The following is a 19,408-nucleotide window of genomic DNA, read 5'->3' as shown; positions in this document are numbered from 1 at the left end:
TATTTTGAGGGACACCTGGCTGGCTTAGTTAGTAACACATCTGACTCTTAATCTCGGGGTCATAAGTTCAAGCCCTATGTTAGATGTAGAAGTTACTTTGAAAATAAGAATTATTTTGAATCTTTCAGTTAGGCTCATACATTTACAAAATGTAAACATGAAATAGGCTTTCTTTCTTTCTTTCTTTCTTTCTTTCTTTCTTTCTTTCTTTCTTTCTTCTTTCTTTCTTTTCTTCCTTTTTTTTTCATTTTAGAGAGGAATTAAGAAGGGGGCAGGGGGTAGGGGCAGAGAGAAATCAGAGAATCCCAAGCAGAATCCATGCTCAGCATAGAGCCCAACATGGGTCTCATTCTCACAACCCTGAGATCAAGACCCGAGTGGAAATCAAGAGGCTGTTGCTTAATCCACTAAGCCGCCCAGGCATCTCTCAAATGAACTCTTATTGACATTTCTTAACAGAATTTAACCATGGTCCAGTATCTGTTGATGATAATGCATCTTTCCAAATTATATACTCATAGTTACATGCTCATACTTAAAAGTAATGACTTGATATTTATGGTAGAGCTTGTTAATTATTATAATAGAAACATATTTTGGTGAGGAAATATATTTTTACTTTATCAAATAATTTACACATTTACTTTAACCCCACATCATCAATTCTCAACTAGTTTCCTTTAAGCCTAAAATGTACGTGGTTGGTAGAGTGGCAAAATTACATGCCTAGAAGATAGATGTTCATGTGACATGTAAAACTATCTTAATTAAAAATACTGGCATAAATTATATTTTCCGCTTGTATTTCATTTATTGGGCATCTCTGTTTTTGGCAATCTCATTGGAACTATAAGTAAATTTTTGTGTTTGCTTAAGTTTATTTGGACCATCTAATTTTATATTTTTCCCTGAATTTTAAGAATATCCAAAAAAATTTCCCAAGTGAGTGTGTATAGATGTAAAAACAGTGGAATTATTCTTGAATAGGTGTCCACAATTGATCTGAGACCATAGTTCTATTTCTACTTTGAAAATTATTTCAAATTGTGGGTAAAACATTTTACTTTGAAATCTCTCACAGCTACAGATCGAATCTAAGTTTCTAATTCTAGTGTTTGTAATACAATTACCATAAATATTCATTTGTAATAATATTTTTTCTCAGATAATCAAATCATCATGTGCCAAGGTTAACCAAAACATGAGAGTGTCACTTTATAATGTTGGTTTGGAGATTTAAGTAATATTCTTAAGGGCCAAACTTAAAATTATGTATTAATATTTGAAGGATACACATATAGTTCAGAAACAGAACTTATGACTTTATAAGGCAATTGGACAAGGGCACCCGGCTGGCTCAGTAGCTGAGCATCTGCCTTCGGCCCAGGGCATGACCCTAGAGTCCTGAGATTGAGTCGCACATCAGGCTCACTGCAGGGAGCCTGCTTTCTCCCTCTGCCTGTGTCTCTGCCTCTCTCTGTGTCTCTTATGAATAAATAAATAAAATCTTAAAAAAAAAAGACACTTGGACATACTCGTCTTCTCCTTCTTCTCTCATAGTTATGACTGTACCAAATAATTACAAAATATAAGATGTTCCTGCTAGTTCATTTTGAATTATATATAATCTCAATTTAAACATATGAGATTTGGAATATAGCTAAATATATAGTCTCTTTTTAATGACTAAATAGTACATAAGTAGTATTCTAAATGCTAAGTCAGTGGTCATATGTTTAAATATCTTTCTTTCCTGCATCTTATTGTTTTTTGTTTTTTGTTTTTTTTTCTTTTGGTTTAGATCGAGGCACTGTGCAAAAGGTGGTTGTCCTTCCTGCTAACAGCTCTGCCAGGGGTGAGCTCATTCTGGAGGAGTTAGAAGTCTTTAAGGTTTGAACATCTCTTCTGTTAATCTTAGAACGTGCATGATAGATGGAAATCTTTAATCTTAGGGCCACTTGGGAGGAAAAAATATTTGATAAAAGATCAAATAAATATCCTAAGTTTTTGAGGGTAGGAAACACCAGATAAAATGAGAAATACAGAACAAATAATTTCTGAAGTTTTCCTTTTTTAACATTTCAAGTTATCTTAACATTAAAAGATTCATTTTTTTCAGCTATTATCACAACTCGAAGAATTTTGGTCATCATTATTTTTATAAATGAGTTCTTATGGTCAAGGTCTAAAAGATTTGCCGGCGAAGGGCTTTCATCATTTGCTTCACAACCCACTGAAGCCCAAATGCTTTACATTATTGATTGTTAGATAAACTTTCTCATATTTTTTTTTGTGCAAGAATTTTAAGAAAAACTGCTTTGTTTTTTCTTGTTTTATTGCTTTCAACTCAAATGTCACTCAAGTTACATAAAACAAATGTCTCTTTACCACTCAAAATTTCATGTTCTGCTGAGCTTCAGATTTCCTTGTTCTTCCCTTTGTTCTTAAATTTGGGTTTAACAAAAAGAAGAAGAAAGCTAAACAATGCACAATACCAACAAAAAGGCACACAGGGCAGTTCAGTCCTGTAAGGCATCACCTGCTCAGTGCCGAGTGCCTATTCCTCATGTGTCTATAACCTGGGGGGAAGGGGGGAAGCAGATCTGTGGTGTCATGCACACCCTTCTCTCCTTAAGATGTAAGCCATTGTAGTTCAAGTGATTTCTCTGATAAACATTTGGAAAGATGGATAAAACACAGCCAGAGGAGCCACTAGAGTTGCAAACATACTTTGGCATGGAATCAATCCTATTCCAGACTATTTCCAACTAAATCAATTAAGAAGAAATGGCCCAAGGGCAGACGCGCGGCCCTTGGTCAAAAGCACTGGGTTCTTTGACGTCATGATGAACCCTGAGCCCTTGGGCTGCATCTTCTTCAAGCTGTTTGCAAAGTTCCAAAAGCAGCAGAGAACTTGAGTGCTCTGAGCACTGGGGAGAAAGGATTTGGTTATAAAGATGGCCGCTTTTTCAGGATTATTCCAGGATTTATGTGCCAGCGTGGGTGGCTTCACACACCATGATGGCACTGGCAGCAAGTCCATCTATGGGGAAAAGTTTGATGATGAGAATTTCATCTGAAGCACATGGGTCCTGGCACCTTGTCTGTGGCAAATACTAGGCCCAACACAAACGGTTTCCAGTTTTTCATCTGCACAGACAAGACTCAGCGGTTGCATGACAGGCATGTGGTCTTTGGCAAGGTGAGAGAGGGCAGGAATATGAGGGAAGCCGTGGACCACTTTAGGTCCAAGAACGGCAAGACCAACAGGAAGATCACCATTGCTGATGGTGGGCAAATCTACTAAATTTGACTCCTGTTTTCTCTGAACTACTAGGCTCTTCCTTCTGTAGCTCAGGGGAGCACCCCTTTACCCCAGTCTGCTCGAAAGATCCTGTAGTCTTGATGCTTTGGCTGCAGTTCTGTGGGTTCTGTATTTTCCTTATTCCTTTCCAAGTCTAGCTAGATTGCAGAGTTAAGTTTCTGATTATGAAATAAAAACTAAAAACAACAAAACAAAACAAACAAACAAAATGACCCAGGGACATCAAAAGACCAGAGTCAGCCTTTATCTGAGTAAAATTAGCACTTGAGGACTCCCAGGAGCAGACTATTGCTTGTTCAGTAAGTTGCTTTGCTTAGGTCCCACATGTTCCCACAGTCACCAAAATTATTGAATTTATAAGCATATAAGTGATCAAGATGCATTTTTTCAGATTATGCGAATACATTTTAAATGTAAAGAAATATTTTTTAAATGTAACCAAATGAAATCTGAGGAACTCTGGAAAATTTTCCAGTATGTTATTACATTTGCAATTTTTAATGCTAGACTCACTTTGGCATAAGGTTTTGTGATTAGTGTGTTAATATTGTGCTTATAAGATGTTAACTATGTACATTCAAATGCTTTTTCTATGCCTTCCTTTATCAAGGAATTGATGGTTTCACTAGATTAACTGAAATTGCATTATATACAAAATAGTTTTTCCTCATTCAATTCAATACAGACAACTTGGCTGGCCAAAATAACATAAAGTACCTTATTCTGGAGTTCGCTTGAAGAGAGCAAAAATGCTATATTGTACAACTTCATTTTTAAAGCTGAAATGTCATTTTTTGATAATCAGAAAACATTAAGTGAGTTTGACACAAACCCAAACATGTAAGTTATGGAAAGCTCTTAAAGAAATGTGAGTCACTCTGATCATGTGCTAACTACTTATGGTCTGTTACGTGAGTTATGCTAGTGTTATCATCAAGAAGAGTAAACTCTCCGTGGAAAAACAGAGTCAGTCCAAATGCTCGTAGGGGACGTCAGCCCAAGAGAGAGGCTAAAAAAGTTGAGGCTTTCTTGAGGACACGTGTGCCAGTGATTGATACGGCTGAACTGAGAGACACAGTTGCCAAATAATCACTTACTGTCTTCAACATGGTGTTTATGTCATATTTTCTGAAGTGAGATAAAAATAACTGGGTGTGTATGATACACTGTGATTAGCACCTGAGGAAATAATGCATTTGAATGGAAACAGATTCCTTAGGAAGTGTCACACTGATACATATTGCAGGAAATCACAAGGTCACTTTTAAAAACCAGACACTTTGTTTTTATAGAGTGCAGAGCCTTAATCTCTTCTTTTAATCCTCTGGATTAAAAGAAATTCAGAATATTTCCTGAAAAGACTTCCAGCTTCCTCCACCTTTACTTGAATTGAAGGTACAGCTATCAGTAATAGCCCAGGTGGATATAAATTGCAATACTTTTTATTTTTTCGTGTGTGTGTGTGTATTTCTAAGCAGTGATCAAACCCTGTTGTAAGTGAGTGTTTAGACAATATCAGTATTTTCTCTTTTAAATGTGTGTAAGAACACACACTTGCAGAACATGAAATGATTGTAGGTAGAGTTAATTTTGAGAGCTTGCTCTCACTTGAGTTATTCGAATAAAACTTCACAGGTTTTGATCAGGTTGTCACAAGTCTGATTTTTAAAAGGAACTAATGATATTTAAGAAGTAAAGTTTATGAATAGAGTGACTTTCAAAAAAGATCACTATTTCAGAAAATTCATAAATGCTTTTACTAATTCACATTTATCAAAGAGGACATTTTCTAACAATATTTCTTTGTTTGCAGCAGGAGAATTAATAAGTGTATTTCAGGCTAATACATCTTTCCAAAGCAACATTTGGCAGGTGCACGGTAGCATCTTATGCATAGTGCTTGTGTTGTGGAAGCATAACCTGGGGTACGTTCCACAGCATCTTACCCCCAGCCAAGCCTAAGTTTTATTCATTGGATTCCATATACCAAGATACAATTTTTTCAGTTCTTCCAAATTTCTCAGGTTTTCATTTTTTCCCTAATGACTGTATTGATAATGTGTTATAATTACTACTTTAAAAAACAAATGGGCATATATTTGTATGACAAGCCATCCTTACTCCCAACAGAGGAAATGTACTTTAGGGACAAGTATTGCTAAACCTTGAAAGTATATGTGCATATATAGAGAGATGACGATTTCCAGAATTTTAACAGAAAAGAGAACATTTTTAATGCAAATATTTTTAAAGGATTATTTGAACAGCTAACAATGTTTTTTTTTTATTTTTCAGAATCATGCTCCTATAACAACAATGAAAATTTCATCCAAAAAGGTAAGACAACCGCATTTTTGTTTCCTTTACCTATTAAAATTTTTGCTATATGAAAAATGTATTTTGTAATTTTAGAAAAATTGATTTTTGTATTAGAAAAATAATTAATATGACTTACCATATACCACAAAATCACCTTTAATTTTTATGCGTAATTTACAAGCTATTAATCGAAGACAAAATAGGTCTATTTTGTAAAAAAACCCAGAAGAGCCGAATATTTAAATACATACAGCAAGATCTTCCAACATTTTGTATATCATATATTCTCAAATATTACAGTGTGTGAAGCCAACCAAAATAAAAATGATCTTTTTTGAATGAAGAATTTGGTGTAATGTTCGGCTTACTGCTGTAGCATCACCAACATTCTCAGGGGCTTGGAATGACTAATCAGTCTTCTTCTGAGTTCCTGTTGCTCTCACATGTTTGAAATGTGCAATGCATTCTTTTATGCTTATTTCTAAGGAAGTACTATTTCTTAGAGTTTATACATGTCATTAAAAAAAATCTGAATGTCTCAAATCTAAGCCTTATAAGGATTCGGGTTTGAGGAAAGAAATGTTTGGCCGTGATTATCAGAAATGTTTCATCTTCTAATTCGTGCCTGCACGTGCAAATACACAGGGATCACAAAAAGGAAAAGCCTAAACCCAATCTCTACCTGTGCAGCACATATGCCTCTCCAGCCCCCACGGTCTTCTCTCTGGAAGAAAGTTCTAAGGGGTGGAGCCGTAGGCTTCAGAGCTGAAGGGACATCCATTTGAATCCCGACTTGTCCATAAATTATGAATAAATCATTAAATTTCACTGACCTAAGATTCTGCTTCTACAAGGTAATGCTTTTCTCACAAATGAGTTAATTTATATAAATTGCCTAGGATAAAGCACGTCCTTGGTAACTGCTGTGTAAAGAGCCCAAGACTTATTTTTCTTGGAATATGGAATAAAGGTTTTAAGTGTTAGCACAACTGATGACATAACGTTAGTGTTCCTTACCTTATTTGGTCTGTTACAGATGAAGAAGTATTCCACAGTCAGTCCTCGTACTCTTTTCACTTGACTCAATTTTATGAAGAAAAATAAATAGGGTACAATGGAGCTAACGATCTCATCTGTAAAAATGTTTGTATGGTGCATAACAAACATTTTCCCAAGTAACAAGAAGCCATTCGTCATTTCCCCCAATGTCCTAGGGAGCTGATCCCAAGTCAGAATAGTCTTTGAAGTCAGCAGGGAAGCTCCTTGTTTACAGTAGTTTAATGAAAAGAGAAAGTATAGGAGCAAAATTAAAAATGGACACAGAGCCATTTGTGTGGCCGAGTAGTCCAGTATACGATTACAGTGATACATGTCACAATTCAAGTTGTAATCCAGCTGGAGTGCTCAGAGCTCATAATCCATTCCATTAAATTGCAATATGCAACACACATATACACACAGGAGACTGAATATTAAATCTGTCTTCAACAACTTATATTGTAATTAAATATGTTACTTTCAATCATTAGATTCAAGGTAGGTAATTATTTGAGTTTTGGGGAACTCATTCGCACAACTGCATACTACATTATGCCTGCAGCGAGAAAGAAGTACAAATTGCCAGTGGCATTCTAAGTATATTAAATGCCATGAATTTAGTATCTTCCCTAGTGTTCAAATTATTTTCTTTTCTATTTTGTGCTTTTTTATTCCCTAATTTATTCTTGCATTCCATACAGCAGAAAATAGTTAAATTAATAAAAGGTAATTTCTAGAGTGAAATTACCTGTTTTCTTCCCTTAAATAACAGATTCCTTATTTAATGTAGCTGATGCATTCATTATATTATTTATGTACTCAACAAACACTTATTAGAAATGTTCCTAAAGAAATGATTATTGTCAAAATGTGCAGGGTTTTTTTTTATATAGTTTGAATGTCTCAACTGGGGATCAATCATTTTCAGCCCAATTTCCGAAAAATTAATTGATCGGAATAAAATATTTTTTGTTAAACAGTAGACTGAGATGTGATTCAAATGATTAATTAGAATTGGCAATGCATAAGCTGATAGTTTGTTAATTGGTAATTTATTCTACTATATTATTTAACATTCATTGAGTGTTTAGGAGTCAGAAACTATTCTAAGCATTTAATGTGGAGTTAGCCCTTACATTTAGTTCTTAAAACAACTCAGTGGGGTAGGTACTACATTATCCCAGTTTCACCAAAAAGGAAGCTGAGATTCAGAAAAGTTACACAGCATATTGAGCTGGGAATGCCCGAGGTCTGCCTCCAGAACCCGGTGGACCAATGGTGCTCGTATTCATTTGAATTTTAAGTTGTATATAGGTGAATATGTATAGGTGTCTGTGTGTGTGTGTGTGTGTGCACATGTGAATATATTCAACTTCCAGCTAAGAGATTCTCCACTAACCTGAATTATACAGTATCACTTCTTTCTAAAATAAGCATCAGTTAGAAACTTACCCTTTCAACTCCTGAGAACCAATCTAAGCATGGATAAGAGAATTGGAGCAGTATCATAAGAAGTTCTTGATACTCTACAAATGAAAGAGAGCGAAATCTTTATTATGACTCAGGACGCTGAAGACCACTTGATCACACAGAAAGTTTAAGACATGCCTAAATATAAATACGGATATTCTTCTAAGTAATTTAAAAATTACTCTAATGAGTAATATGTCACTTTCAAAGGCATGTGAAAAATGTTTTTTTTAAATTTTATCTAATACTAAGTGTGCCTTTTTTTCTAAACTTAAAAATGCCCTTTATTTAAGACTTGACTTTTTCAAATTTACAAGGTGGTGGGTTGCCAAATTTGAAGAAAAAGAAAGCTGCCTTGTGCATTCAGAAAATAAAGCAAACATCATAATTTAAATCTGTAATATATTAGCTCAAATCTGAGAGAACAATAAATCCCACTGTCTCAAATGTATTGCCATTCTACATAGGGCTCCAATATTTTTTTTAACAGGAAAGTGGTAATACTATAGGCATATTAACATTAGGAAATTCTATTTATTTTGGCTTTCATACCCTCTGTACTTTGCTTCTTGTTTTTAGTCCATTTTAAAATGAATCTAAGAGTGTGTAGACATATATTACAATGTGTTCCTGCTGAAAGTCCTCTTTTAACGTCCACATCTGAAATAAATCATAATCATTCCTCCAACAGCAACAGTTGTATGTGAGCTCCAATGAAGGGGTTTCCCAAGTGTCTCTGCATCGATGCCACATCTACGGTACAGCCTGTGCTGACTGCTGCCTGGCAAGGGACCCTTACTGTGCCTGGGATGGCCATTCTTGCTCTAGGTTCTACCCAACTGGAAAGCGGTAAGTACCAAATGTTCAGCTGAAAATCAAAATTGATGTCACCAGACAATCGGGCAGGGCTCCACAATATTAGAAAAAAAAATTCTGTTGCAGTATTCTTTAAAAATGGTGCTAGAAGTAGTAGATTTATTTAGCATCATCTGTAGTCATTGAATGAAGTAAATGGCTGTGCTTTATAACTTGAGATTCTCACAGATATGTGGGAATACTGTACTTTCGAAAAATTTGTTTCTCCTCTTAAAGCTTCTCTAGCAACACAACTCCCCCCTGTGACCCATCAAATATTTCAAGCAGCATTTAACATTCTTCACATTGCCTGATTTTTTTTTTTAAATGCTTCTATATCTCATTAAATCCTCCCTTCCTAGGGTTTCCTTGTGCCGTTTAATTCTCCTATATTCAGGTGTTTGTCCTAGTTCAGGCAACTGAAACATTGCTCCAAAATAGGTAGGCTGAATTGCTTTCAGAATCTCGATGACATGCTCTTGCTTGTTAAAATGGTGAGGGCATATTTGCTGGTCAGATTGAGAGAGTAAGGCAGCCTGAGGCTGAGTGCCCTTTATTCAAGCAGAGACTTAGATGAGAAACTCTGAACCAACTTCCACCAATTGGAAGGGACCACCAGTAGTGACACAGATTATAGAACAAAGGAAATGCAGACTTTAGGGGCAGCCAGGATCACAGCCAGACTCAGCCATCTACAGTCATGACGGCTGGCAGGGCCGAAACCTAACAAAATTAGAATCCACAGGAGAAGGCAAATAGGACCAGCCAGAAGCACTACTGATTTTCAAATAAAATCATGAGGGTGCTGGTGTTTATAGCTTCTTTATGCTCTGTTAGAGATATTGGCCTTTAAGGACCTTAACAGATTAAAGCAACCGTAGCACTTCTGCATGTCAAGATGGTACTTGGTACTGGTACTCTTATCTATAAGTTCAACAGTTTTTTATCATGGGACAATTATTTGCCAGGCAATGTTCTAGATAGAGCTAGGCATATAACATGAAAAATAACCACAAAAAGACAAAAATTCCTACCCCGAGGGATAATAAATTCTAGAGGGAGAAGACAGAAAATAAATAAATAAGGAAACCTAGTATATGAAATAATGATAAAATCTATGAATTTTAAAAAGGGTAAAGAAGGGAGATAGGGGATGCTGGGAAGCAGGGAATAGCAATGGTAAATGGGTTGGCCAGGGGAGGTCCTTCTGAGGGTGTGATATTTGAACAAGGACTTGAGCATGATGAGGAATGGCACCAAGGCATTATCTGGAGAATAACATTCCAGAGAAAAGAACCAGCAGTCCTTAAGGCCGGAGTGTGGAGTGTGTCAAGATTATTCAAGAAACATCACCAAGACTATTGGAGCTGTCATGGAATGAGAAAAAAGAAGGGGAGGAAGAAATGAGGTCAGAATGACAGTTGACTTCGGCCTTAGTAAATCATTGAAGGCTTTTTTTTTAAAGATTTTATTTATTTATTCATGAGAGACAGAGAGAGAGGCAGAGACAGAGGCAGAGAGAGAAGCAGGCTCCTCACAGGGAGCCTGATGCGGGACTCGATCCGGGAAACCCGGGATCACACCCTGGGCCAAAGACTGACGCTCAACCGCTGAGCCACCCAGGCGTCCCTGAAGGCTTTTATTTAGAGTGAAATGGAAAACTACTGAGGGCCTTTGAGCACGTGAGTGATATTATTTGACTTTGGTTCTGAAAAGCCCATCTGGTTTGGTTTGGCCTAGATGGCAGCCCTGGGTAGGAAGTGGCTGAGGAGAGAGGAGAGAGGAGTCGCAAGGCAGTGAGGGCATTGCACGTTCCAGGTGAGATAGGACGGCTCGCACAGGAAGGCAGGGGTGGAGGTGGCAGCATGAGTGGTCTGATTCCGGAGGGAGCTCACAGAATGCGCTGGTGTATTACGTGTAGGACGTTAGAGAAATAGCGGACTCAGGCATGAGCCAGGTTCTCAGAACCGAGCATATGCAGATGTGACTTCCTGAGAAAGGTAAGACTGTGCGAGGAGCAGGTACGTGGAGGGAAAGATGATGCCAACAGTGCCCGTGAGGTAGACATTCAAGTGGGGAGGTTGAGTAAACAAAAATGTGAATTTGGAGCACACAGGTGAGGCCTGGGCTGGATAATTCGAAAGTCTTTTTGTTTTTTGTTTTTAAAGACATGAAATGTGAAGAGAACTCACATTCTTTATTTTTTTTTTTTCTTTAAAAGAGTATTTTTTAGTATCTGTGTTCAAAGATTCATGTCCTTCTTTGTCATTTTAAGATCTAGGCAGGAAGTCTAGAGGCTCTTTTGATTTTCACATAAAATTTATGGACCTCGTTACCCTGAGATCTTTTGCTTGCACTGGAGATCTGAACCTGGACGCAAAGGATGAGGAAAGCAAATTCCAAATGTAATCTCAACTAAATGGTTTTTGTAGCCATTGCTGGCAACTTTTAACCATACTTGTGTTACGCTCCTAATTACAACAGCAGTGATATTTACAAATTATTACCATAACTGCTTGTAAGGCAACACATTTTTCTTGGGAAAGAGTTCTAAAAGTTGGCATATCTAACACCCGGAATGCAATATTCTATCTATTAAACAGATTTAATGCTAAACGCAGCCAAAGCACCACACTTTCTAAGAAAGAAAGTGATATGAACATCACAGAGTGAACACTACCACGGTCCTTTAGGTTTACCAGCCTCTTCTATAACGTGGAGGAATTGGAGATTAGTACTCCTTCCCTGCAGAACTTCCAGACCTTGGCTTTGGTGAACAAGCATTTTTATTCAACAACAAAGAATATTTCTCAAGTAAAATTCCCTACTATATATAGACTATCATTGCATATTTGAGATATTTTTACATTTTAGACATTTCTGCTAAAATATGAGTTGACTCATTTGTCCTCATAGTCTCCCTCTAACTACAAGCCCAGTTATCCTTTCTAATATGCATATTTAAAGGTAGATTCCAGGGGATCCCTGGTTGGTTTAGCGCCTACCTTCATCCCAGGTTGTGATCCTGGAGTCCCGAGATTGAGTCCCACATTGGGCTCCCTGCGTAGAGCCTGCTTCTCCCTCTGCCTGTGTCTCTGCTTCTCTCTCTCTCTCTCTGTATCTCTCATGAATAAATAAATAAAATCTTAAAAAACAATAAAGGTAGATTTCACATTGTCATCCTAATGCCACAAATCATGATTTTTTTTTTTTTACAAATCATGATTTTTTTTAAAAGATTTTATTTATTTATTCATGAGACACACACACACAGAGAGAGAGAGAGAGAGAGAGAGAGGCAGAGACACAGAGAGAGAAGCAGGCTCCATGCAGGGAGCCCGACGTGGGACTCGATCCCGGGTCTCCAGAATCACGCCCTGGGCTGCAGGCAGGCGCTAAACCGTTAAGCCACCCAGGCTGCCCTACAAATCATGATATTAATCACAATAATCACATTCTTACAATCAACAAAGAGCTGAAACTATGAAATATCATGCCTTGTATGAAACCAAGTATCATTGGCTTGGTGTTAGAACTAATAAATGAATTCAGTGATGTTGCAGGGTACAAAGTGAGTACACAAAAATCTGTTGGATTTCTATACATGAATAATGAGCTATCAGAAAGAGAATTTAAGAAAACAATCCCATTTACAATTGCATCAAGAGAATAAAATACCTAGGAATAAATTTAGCCAAGGAGGTGAAAGACCTGCACACTGAAACTACAAGACAGTGATGAAATTGAAGACACACATAAATGGAAAGATAAATCACATTCATGGAGTAGTAAAATGAGTATTATTATAATGGCCATACTACCCAAAGCAACCTGCAGATTCAATACAATCCCCACCAAAACTCTAATGACATTTTTCACTGGATTAGAATATCCTAAAATTTGTATGGAATCACAAAATAGCCAAAGCAATATTGAGGAAGAAGAACAAAGCTGGAAGCATCAGGGACCTTGATTTCAAACTATATTACAAAGTTATAATAATCAAAACAGTATGCTATTGTCATAAAAACAGACACATAGATCAACAGAGCAGATTTGAGAGCCCAGAAATAAATCTATACATATATGGTCAAATAATTTACAACAAAAAAGGCAAAAAGGTACAACAAGGAAGGACAGTCTCTTCAAGAAATGATGCTGGGAAAACTGAACAGCCACATGCAAAAGAAAGAAACTAGACTATTATCTTACATTATTGGCAAAACTTAACTCAAAATGTTTTAAAGACTTGAATGTAAGACCTGAAACCATAAAACTCCTAGAAGAAAACATAGGCATTAACCTCCTTGATGTAGGTCTTGATAATGAGTTTTTAGGTATGACTACAGAGCAAAGAGAATATATAAGTCATAAATTTTGGAGAGGATGTGGAAAAAGTTTTGGTGAGAAAACTTGGTGCAGCCACTATGAAAAACAGTATGGAGGTTCCTCAAAAAGTTAAATATAGGGGATCCCTGGGTGGCTCAGCGGTTTAGCACCGCCTTCAGGCCGGGGCATGATCCTGGAGACCTGGGATCGAGTCCCATGTCTGGCTCCCTGCATGGAGCCTGCTTCTCCCTCTGCCTGTGTCTCTGCCTCTCTCTCTGTCTCTCATGAATAAATAAATAAAATCTTTAAAAAAAAGTTAAATATAGAACTACCGTATGATTCAGCAATTCCACTTCTGAGTATTTATCTGAAAAAAACAAAAACACTAATTTGAAAAGATATCTGCACCCCCATGTTCATTGCAGCATTATTTTCAATACCCAAGACATGGAAACAACTGTGTCCTTCAACAGATGACTGAGTAAGGGTACACACACACACACACACACACACATACACATACACACATGCCGGAATACTATTCAACCATAAAATGGAATAAATCATGCCATCTGTAAGACGGATGGACCTTGAGGGCGTATGCTGAGTGAAATAAGTCAGAGAAAGACATAATCTATATAATCTCACTTATATGTGGAATTTTAAAAGTAACAACAAACCAAGCTCATGGAGATTGTGGTGGCCAAAGGCAGGGTAGGGGGTGGAAGAAATGAACAAAAGGGATCAAAAGGCACAGGCTTCCAGTTATAGAATAATTAAGTCATGGGGATGCAATGTACAGCATAAAGACTGTATTACATATTTGAAAGTTGATAATAGAGTAGATCTTAAAAGTACTCATCACAAGAAAAAAGATTGTGACTATGTATGGGGACTGATGTTATCTAGACTTACTGTGGTCATTTCACTGATAAATATATATTTTTAATTGAGAAATAATTCACATATATGATATTATGTTAGTTTCAGGTGGTGTATCATCTCATCATGTTGTACACCTGAAATTTAAAAAAAGCATAACAGGGAAAAAATAACATGGGTTGAAAGAGGAGGCAGTTATCATTTGAAGCGCAATCTGAATCTCTAGCAGTATCTTAATTCTATCATAAAAAGCTGAAAAATATTCTATCTTTCTATCTATTTACTTATCATCTATCTTCTATCTATCATCTATCAATCATCTATCTATATATCCATCATCTATGTGTCATCTATCTTATTTGTGGCCTATTCACACCCATCTTTGGCCATCACATTGAAAGTTTCATTACAAATATTTATACTATTTAATTTCTACAAATTATTTTAAAACCTAAACATATAGAGAATGTAAAACATGTTTGCTGAATTATTTCCTAAATTCTCATATATAATATTTTTAATGATTAAACAATAATAATAAAAAATTGCTTGTATTTTCCACACTGATTTTCTTTAATAGTGTTAACTTACCTAGTTTTATGTTGATAGCACTGTCTATCTATCTGGAACACAAAGAGTACCTGGAGGAATTCATTGGAATGAAAACCAAAAACATGTTCTTTGTATGGTAACAGAATTACAGTGATACTTGGAAATCAATGAGTTTATGCTTTGATATAATAAAGTTGTTAAATATCATTGACTCAGTGGTTTCTCTCTTTTTTAATTTTGTTTATAGCAAATAATGCAAGCAATTTTCCTTTTCATTCTCAAGTATCTTAAATATTTGTGCATTTGTACCAAATATTGCAGTTTAATCTCAAATGGTACTTTTCCTGGATTCAGATGCACAGTTTTAAATTTTATTCTAAGACAAGATAATCAGTTCAATTTCCAAGTAGATATCTGTTTTATATACAAGAACAAAATGACTTCATTGTTTATCCAAAAGATTATATACCATAAGGAAGAAAATGTTGGTAACTTGAGCTCAAATTGCAAATTCTACATGCAATATAATATTACTGTGCATACCAGATTTCACAGTGGTAGATGAATATCCTAAAGGGAATCAACAAATACAAAAAATCTCAGATAGCTGTCTTGCTGCTCTCATCATTTAGGCCAAGCCATAATGTTTTTCTGTATTGGAAGGTCTGGAAGTTGTGTGGTACTGTAAATTCAGGTTGCCCAGCTATGTAAACCATAACATAGTGCTGGTCACAGGACAATTAATTTAGCCATTGGGAATGATAGTGCTTCTCTGGATGGCTGAAAAGTGACTGCTTCAGCCACAAGAACTCTCACGTGGTGTTCAAAAATATAGTGCACTCACAAGTTGATTGGTAGTAAATAGCGCTGTGGCTTGGAAATATAGCAAATGCAATGCAGTAAAAACCTGATTGATATAGGAGCTGTTCTAGAGTACAGCATTAATTGTATTTCCTGAGACAGGAGTAACTTCCACTAGTTTGTGTGTGTATTGTATTAGAAATATAAGATTGAATAAGGATTATGTGACATTTTTTGGGAAAATAATACATAAATGACACAAAATTTAATACTGCTATTTCCATAAATAGATGTATATAAGCCATTGAACACACACAATACTATTTGCTATGACCTTAAAATGATTTTTTTTTCGCTATTGATGACTTTGAGATTAGTTTCTCTTTGTAAATTAGATAATTCCTGTGTGGTTTTAATATTTCTGCTTTTCTTACTGAATATTTTAATTTATCTGTAAGGGTAAAAATGTTGAGACTTAACAGCTAGCCCAATTAAGTAATATACTTATTTATATATACTTCTCAGCCTTGATAGTAAACAATTTATCCCTATATTCTCAATATTTAAGGAGAGGATCTTTTCCTTCTCTCTCTTTTTTAAAAACTTTATTTATTTATTTATTTATTTATTTATTTATTTATTTATTTATTTATTTATTTAGAGAGTGAGTGTGTGCATGACTTGGGGAGGGGCAGAGGGGGAGGGAATCCGAAGCCGACTCCAAACTGTGCCACAGGGATTGATATTACCACGGGGAGACCATGACCTGAGCCGAAACCAAGAGTCAGAAGGTGTACTGACTCAGCCACCCAAGCACCTCAGTTTTCCTTCTCTCTTATAGCAATCTTCATATCTATGATTTATTGCTAAGAGAATTTCAGTTGCTCTGTTTTGATTTGTTTCACTGTGTCATACAAGAGTAACATATATATATATATATTTTAATTTAAGACTCAGAAATTAATTAGTATTCAAATAATTTAAAAGTTTGATTTAAATAATGACCAACTTACAAAGACTGTAACTAAATTTTGAAATGCTTAACTTGGTGATACATACCAACTAAACTGCAATGAGTGACTTTCAATCCCGAATAAACTTTTAAAAATCCATGAGGGATATTTCAGAGGTAATTAAGGGAATTTTAATATAAAATATGTATTGTGTGATATTACCGAATAGTCATATTTAGTAAGAGAGTGATACTGTCTTTATGTAGAGAAATTAGAAGGTTCATGCTGAAGTATTTAAGAATGAAGCATTATCATGTCTGCAACTTATCTTCTAAAGATTTTCATACATGTGAATAAAGAGTATATTCTATATATATACTCAACATAATACTTGCATGTGAGAAAAAAAATAAACGTGGCAAACTTTAACACTTTACGAATCTCAGTATACCAGTAGTTATTGTACTCATGTTTCCACTCCTTCTGTAGGCTTGGTATATTTCATAGTAAAAAATTGAAGGAAAATTCTTATTCTAGTAAATGAACAATTTTGCTTAACTTTATATTAAATGTCCATATTCTATCACTTATTTCAGAAAAGTTTTAATATATTAGGAAAATGTTAGGAAATGTTGACTTTTGTAAGAAAGCTATGTTTGTTCAAGAAAAAATTGTAAGAAAGAAGATGGTAGTGAGTTTATGCTCTAGATGTTTCCATCTTAGAAAGTTTTTGCTGAATATCTCTGAACTAAAATTTACACTGTTAATTTGGAATCTAGCATTTACCCCAGAAATGCACTTAATAGGAATTTCATAGCCATTCTATCTCCAGTAGTAGAGATAGGGAGGGACAGAATTAATTCATAATGAAAACAAGGTGAAATACCCATCCTATCATGGAAGTCTTGAACAAGAAATGCCAGATAGTTGTGTTGTATATCAGACCTCTTTTCCTTCTGAAACCTTAAACAATTAAAAAACTGTAAAATTAAAAATACAATCTTTTAACTGTGGTGTAATTGGCGATGTTAATTCTGAGCCAGTTTTATATATGTCTCTGTACCTATAGGAGGAGCCGAAGACAAGACGTGAGACATGGAAATCCATTGACTCAATGCAGAGGATTTAATCTAAAAGGTATTAAGACTGAGCAAGACTCAGACTTGGTAAAGAGTAGCCATGCTCCACATCACATTTAAGGGAGGAAAACCTCATAATAAATTCACATCTTATGTTTTAAAGAAAGATTCACTATGAAGATTCTTGGTGTTCATATGGAAATTAAAAATTAAATGTTATTTGTATATATAGTAGGAAAAACAAATGTCTGTGAATACAGGTACCTTGGAGATGTCAGTTGCCTCGGTCTTTCATGTAGATGTCAGTTATAGATTTTCCTAACTATTTTCTTTTTGAAGAAACAAAGCTATTATCTTCTTTCTTAAGAAAAAAATGTGCTTTTTCAAAAATTTACTACTGAAGAACAAATAGAATTGTGCCTTGTTTGTTTTTTGTTATTGTGGTAAATATAAACAACACAAAGTTTACCATTTTAACAATTTTAAAATGTCCAGTTCTGTGGCATTAAGTACATCCACACTGTTGTGCAATCAGTACAACCATTCATCTCTAGAACCTCTTCATGTTTCCCAAGTGAAACTATACCCATTAAATACCAACTCCGTCTTCCCCAGCCTCTGGCCACCACCATTCTACTTTCTGTCTCTATGAATTGGACTACTAAATACCTCTCTCTTATCAATGGAATCACACAATATTTATCTTTTTGTAACGGGCTTATTTCAGAGCTTCTTTGGGGTTCATTCCTGTTGTAACATGTGTCGGGATTTCTTTTCTGTTGAAAATGGGAAAACATTCTATTGTATGTATATATCACATTTTGTTTATTTATTCATCTACCACTAGACACTTGGATTGCTTCTACTTTGGGATTGCTTCTACTAGACACTTGGATTGCTTCTACTTTGGGCTACAGTAAATAATCCTGCTCTGAACATGGCTGTATTACAGTGCCCGGGTTTTATAATTTATAACCATTGCAATACTTTTGACAATCTTGCCTTGTGTCTTACAGTCAATCTAACCCATTTCTTCCCATCCTGACATGAAGATACCACATTATTATTACTTTCTCCACTAATATTCTCCCCTCCACCTCAACCCCACCAACAAAATATCTTTGGGCAGAGCTCTCTGGGTTCATGAAGGGGCTACAAATGCACTGTTGCTAATAATTAACACCAAGACTGCTATTGCTAATATGTTTGAGTCTGGGTCTTTCTTTAATAAAGACTGACAATCATTACCAACTACACTAACTATAAGGAGAAAATTGTAACATCTTGCTTAGTTCCATGCATCTAATTAAGGGAATAATCCAGGTTACCATTTCTATGTTTACTGAATATTTTATAAATATGTGTGCAAGTTCTACTAACACTAGTAGCTATAGTAGTAGAGCTGTCAGTGGGGGGTGATGATGAACAAACATGGATGTTGACTTTGTGTCAGAACCTCAGTTAAAAAAAAAAAAAAAGAACCTGAGTCAAGTGCTTTTTTTAATGGATTATCTTATTTAAATGCTTAAGACATTGTACTAAAGTCAGGTCTATTATCTATCCCCATTTTATGAATGAAGATTCTGTTCACGTCTAAGCAACCACATGATTATACTAAATGATCTTCCTGAATTAAGAATTTTTGGTAAAGAACCTGGATGAAGACATAATCCATGTTTTAGAGCCAAGTAAAACTGAGACACAGAAAGCTCAAGTAAATTATTTAAGGTTACACAGCCAGTATTGGTGAAGTCAGAATTTTGCCTCCAGTACCTCTGATTCCAAAGACTGTGTTCTCAACCACT

The 19,408-nt window shown here is 35.6% G+C and overlaps 1 protein-coding gene across 3 annotated transcripts in view; it reads left to right on the top strand.

The window, feature by feature from the left end:
• SEMA3C (semaphorin 3C) overlaps nucleotides 1–19,408 on the top strand; it is a 182,326-nt gene that overhangs the window by 155,835 nt on the left and 7,083 nt on the right. For all 3 annotated transcript variants that reach the window (XM_038562836.1, XM_038562835.1, XM_038562834.1), the window contains 4 exons: nucleotides 1,802–1,890; nucleotides 5,621–5,662; nucleotides 8,844–9,001; nucleotides 17,594–17,661. In XM_038562836.1, the coding sequence (XP_038418764.1) occupies nucleotides 1,802–1,890; nucleotides 5,621–5,662; nucleotides 8,844–9,001; nucleotides 17,594–17,661 (357 nt within the window). The remainder of the gene's footprint in view (nucleotides 1–1,801; nucleotides 1,891–5,620; nucleotides 5,663–8,843; nucleotides 9,002–17,593; nucleotides 17,662–19,408) is intronic.

Source organism: Canis lupus, chromosome 18, assembly GCF_011100685.1.
Source record: "Canis lupus familiaris isolate Mischka breed German Shepherd chromosome 18, alternate assembly UU_Cfam_GSD_1.0, whole genome shotgun sequence".
Classification (NCBI taxonomy): Eukaryota; Metazoa; Chordata; class Mammalia; order Carnivora; family Canidae; genus Canis; species Canis lupus.
This window is presented reverse-complemented; position numbering and strand designations above follow the sequence as displayed.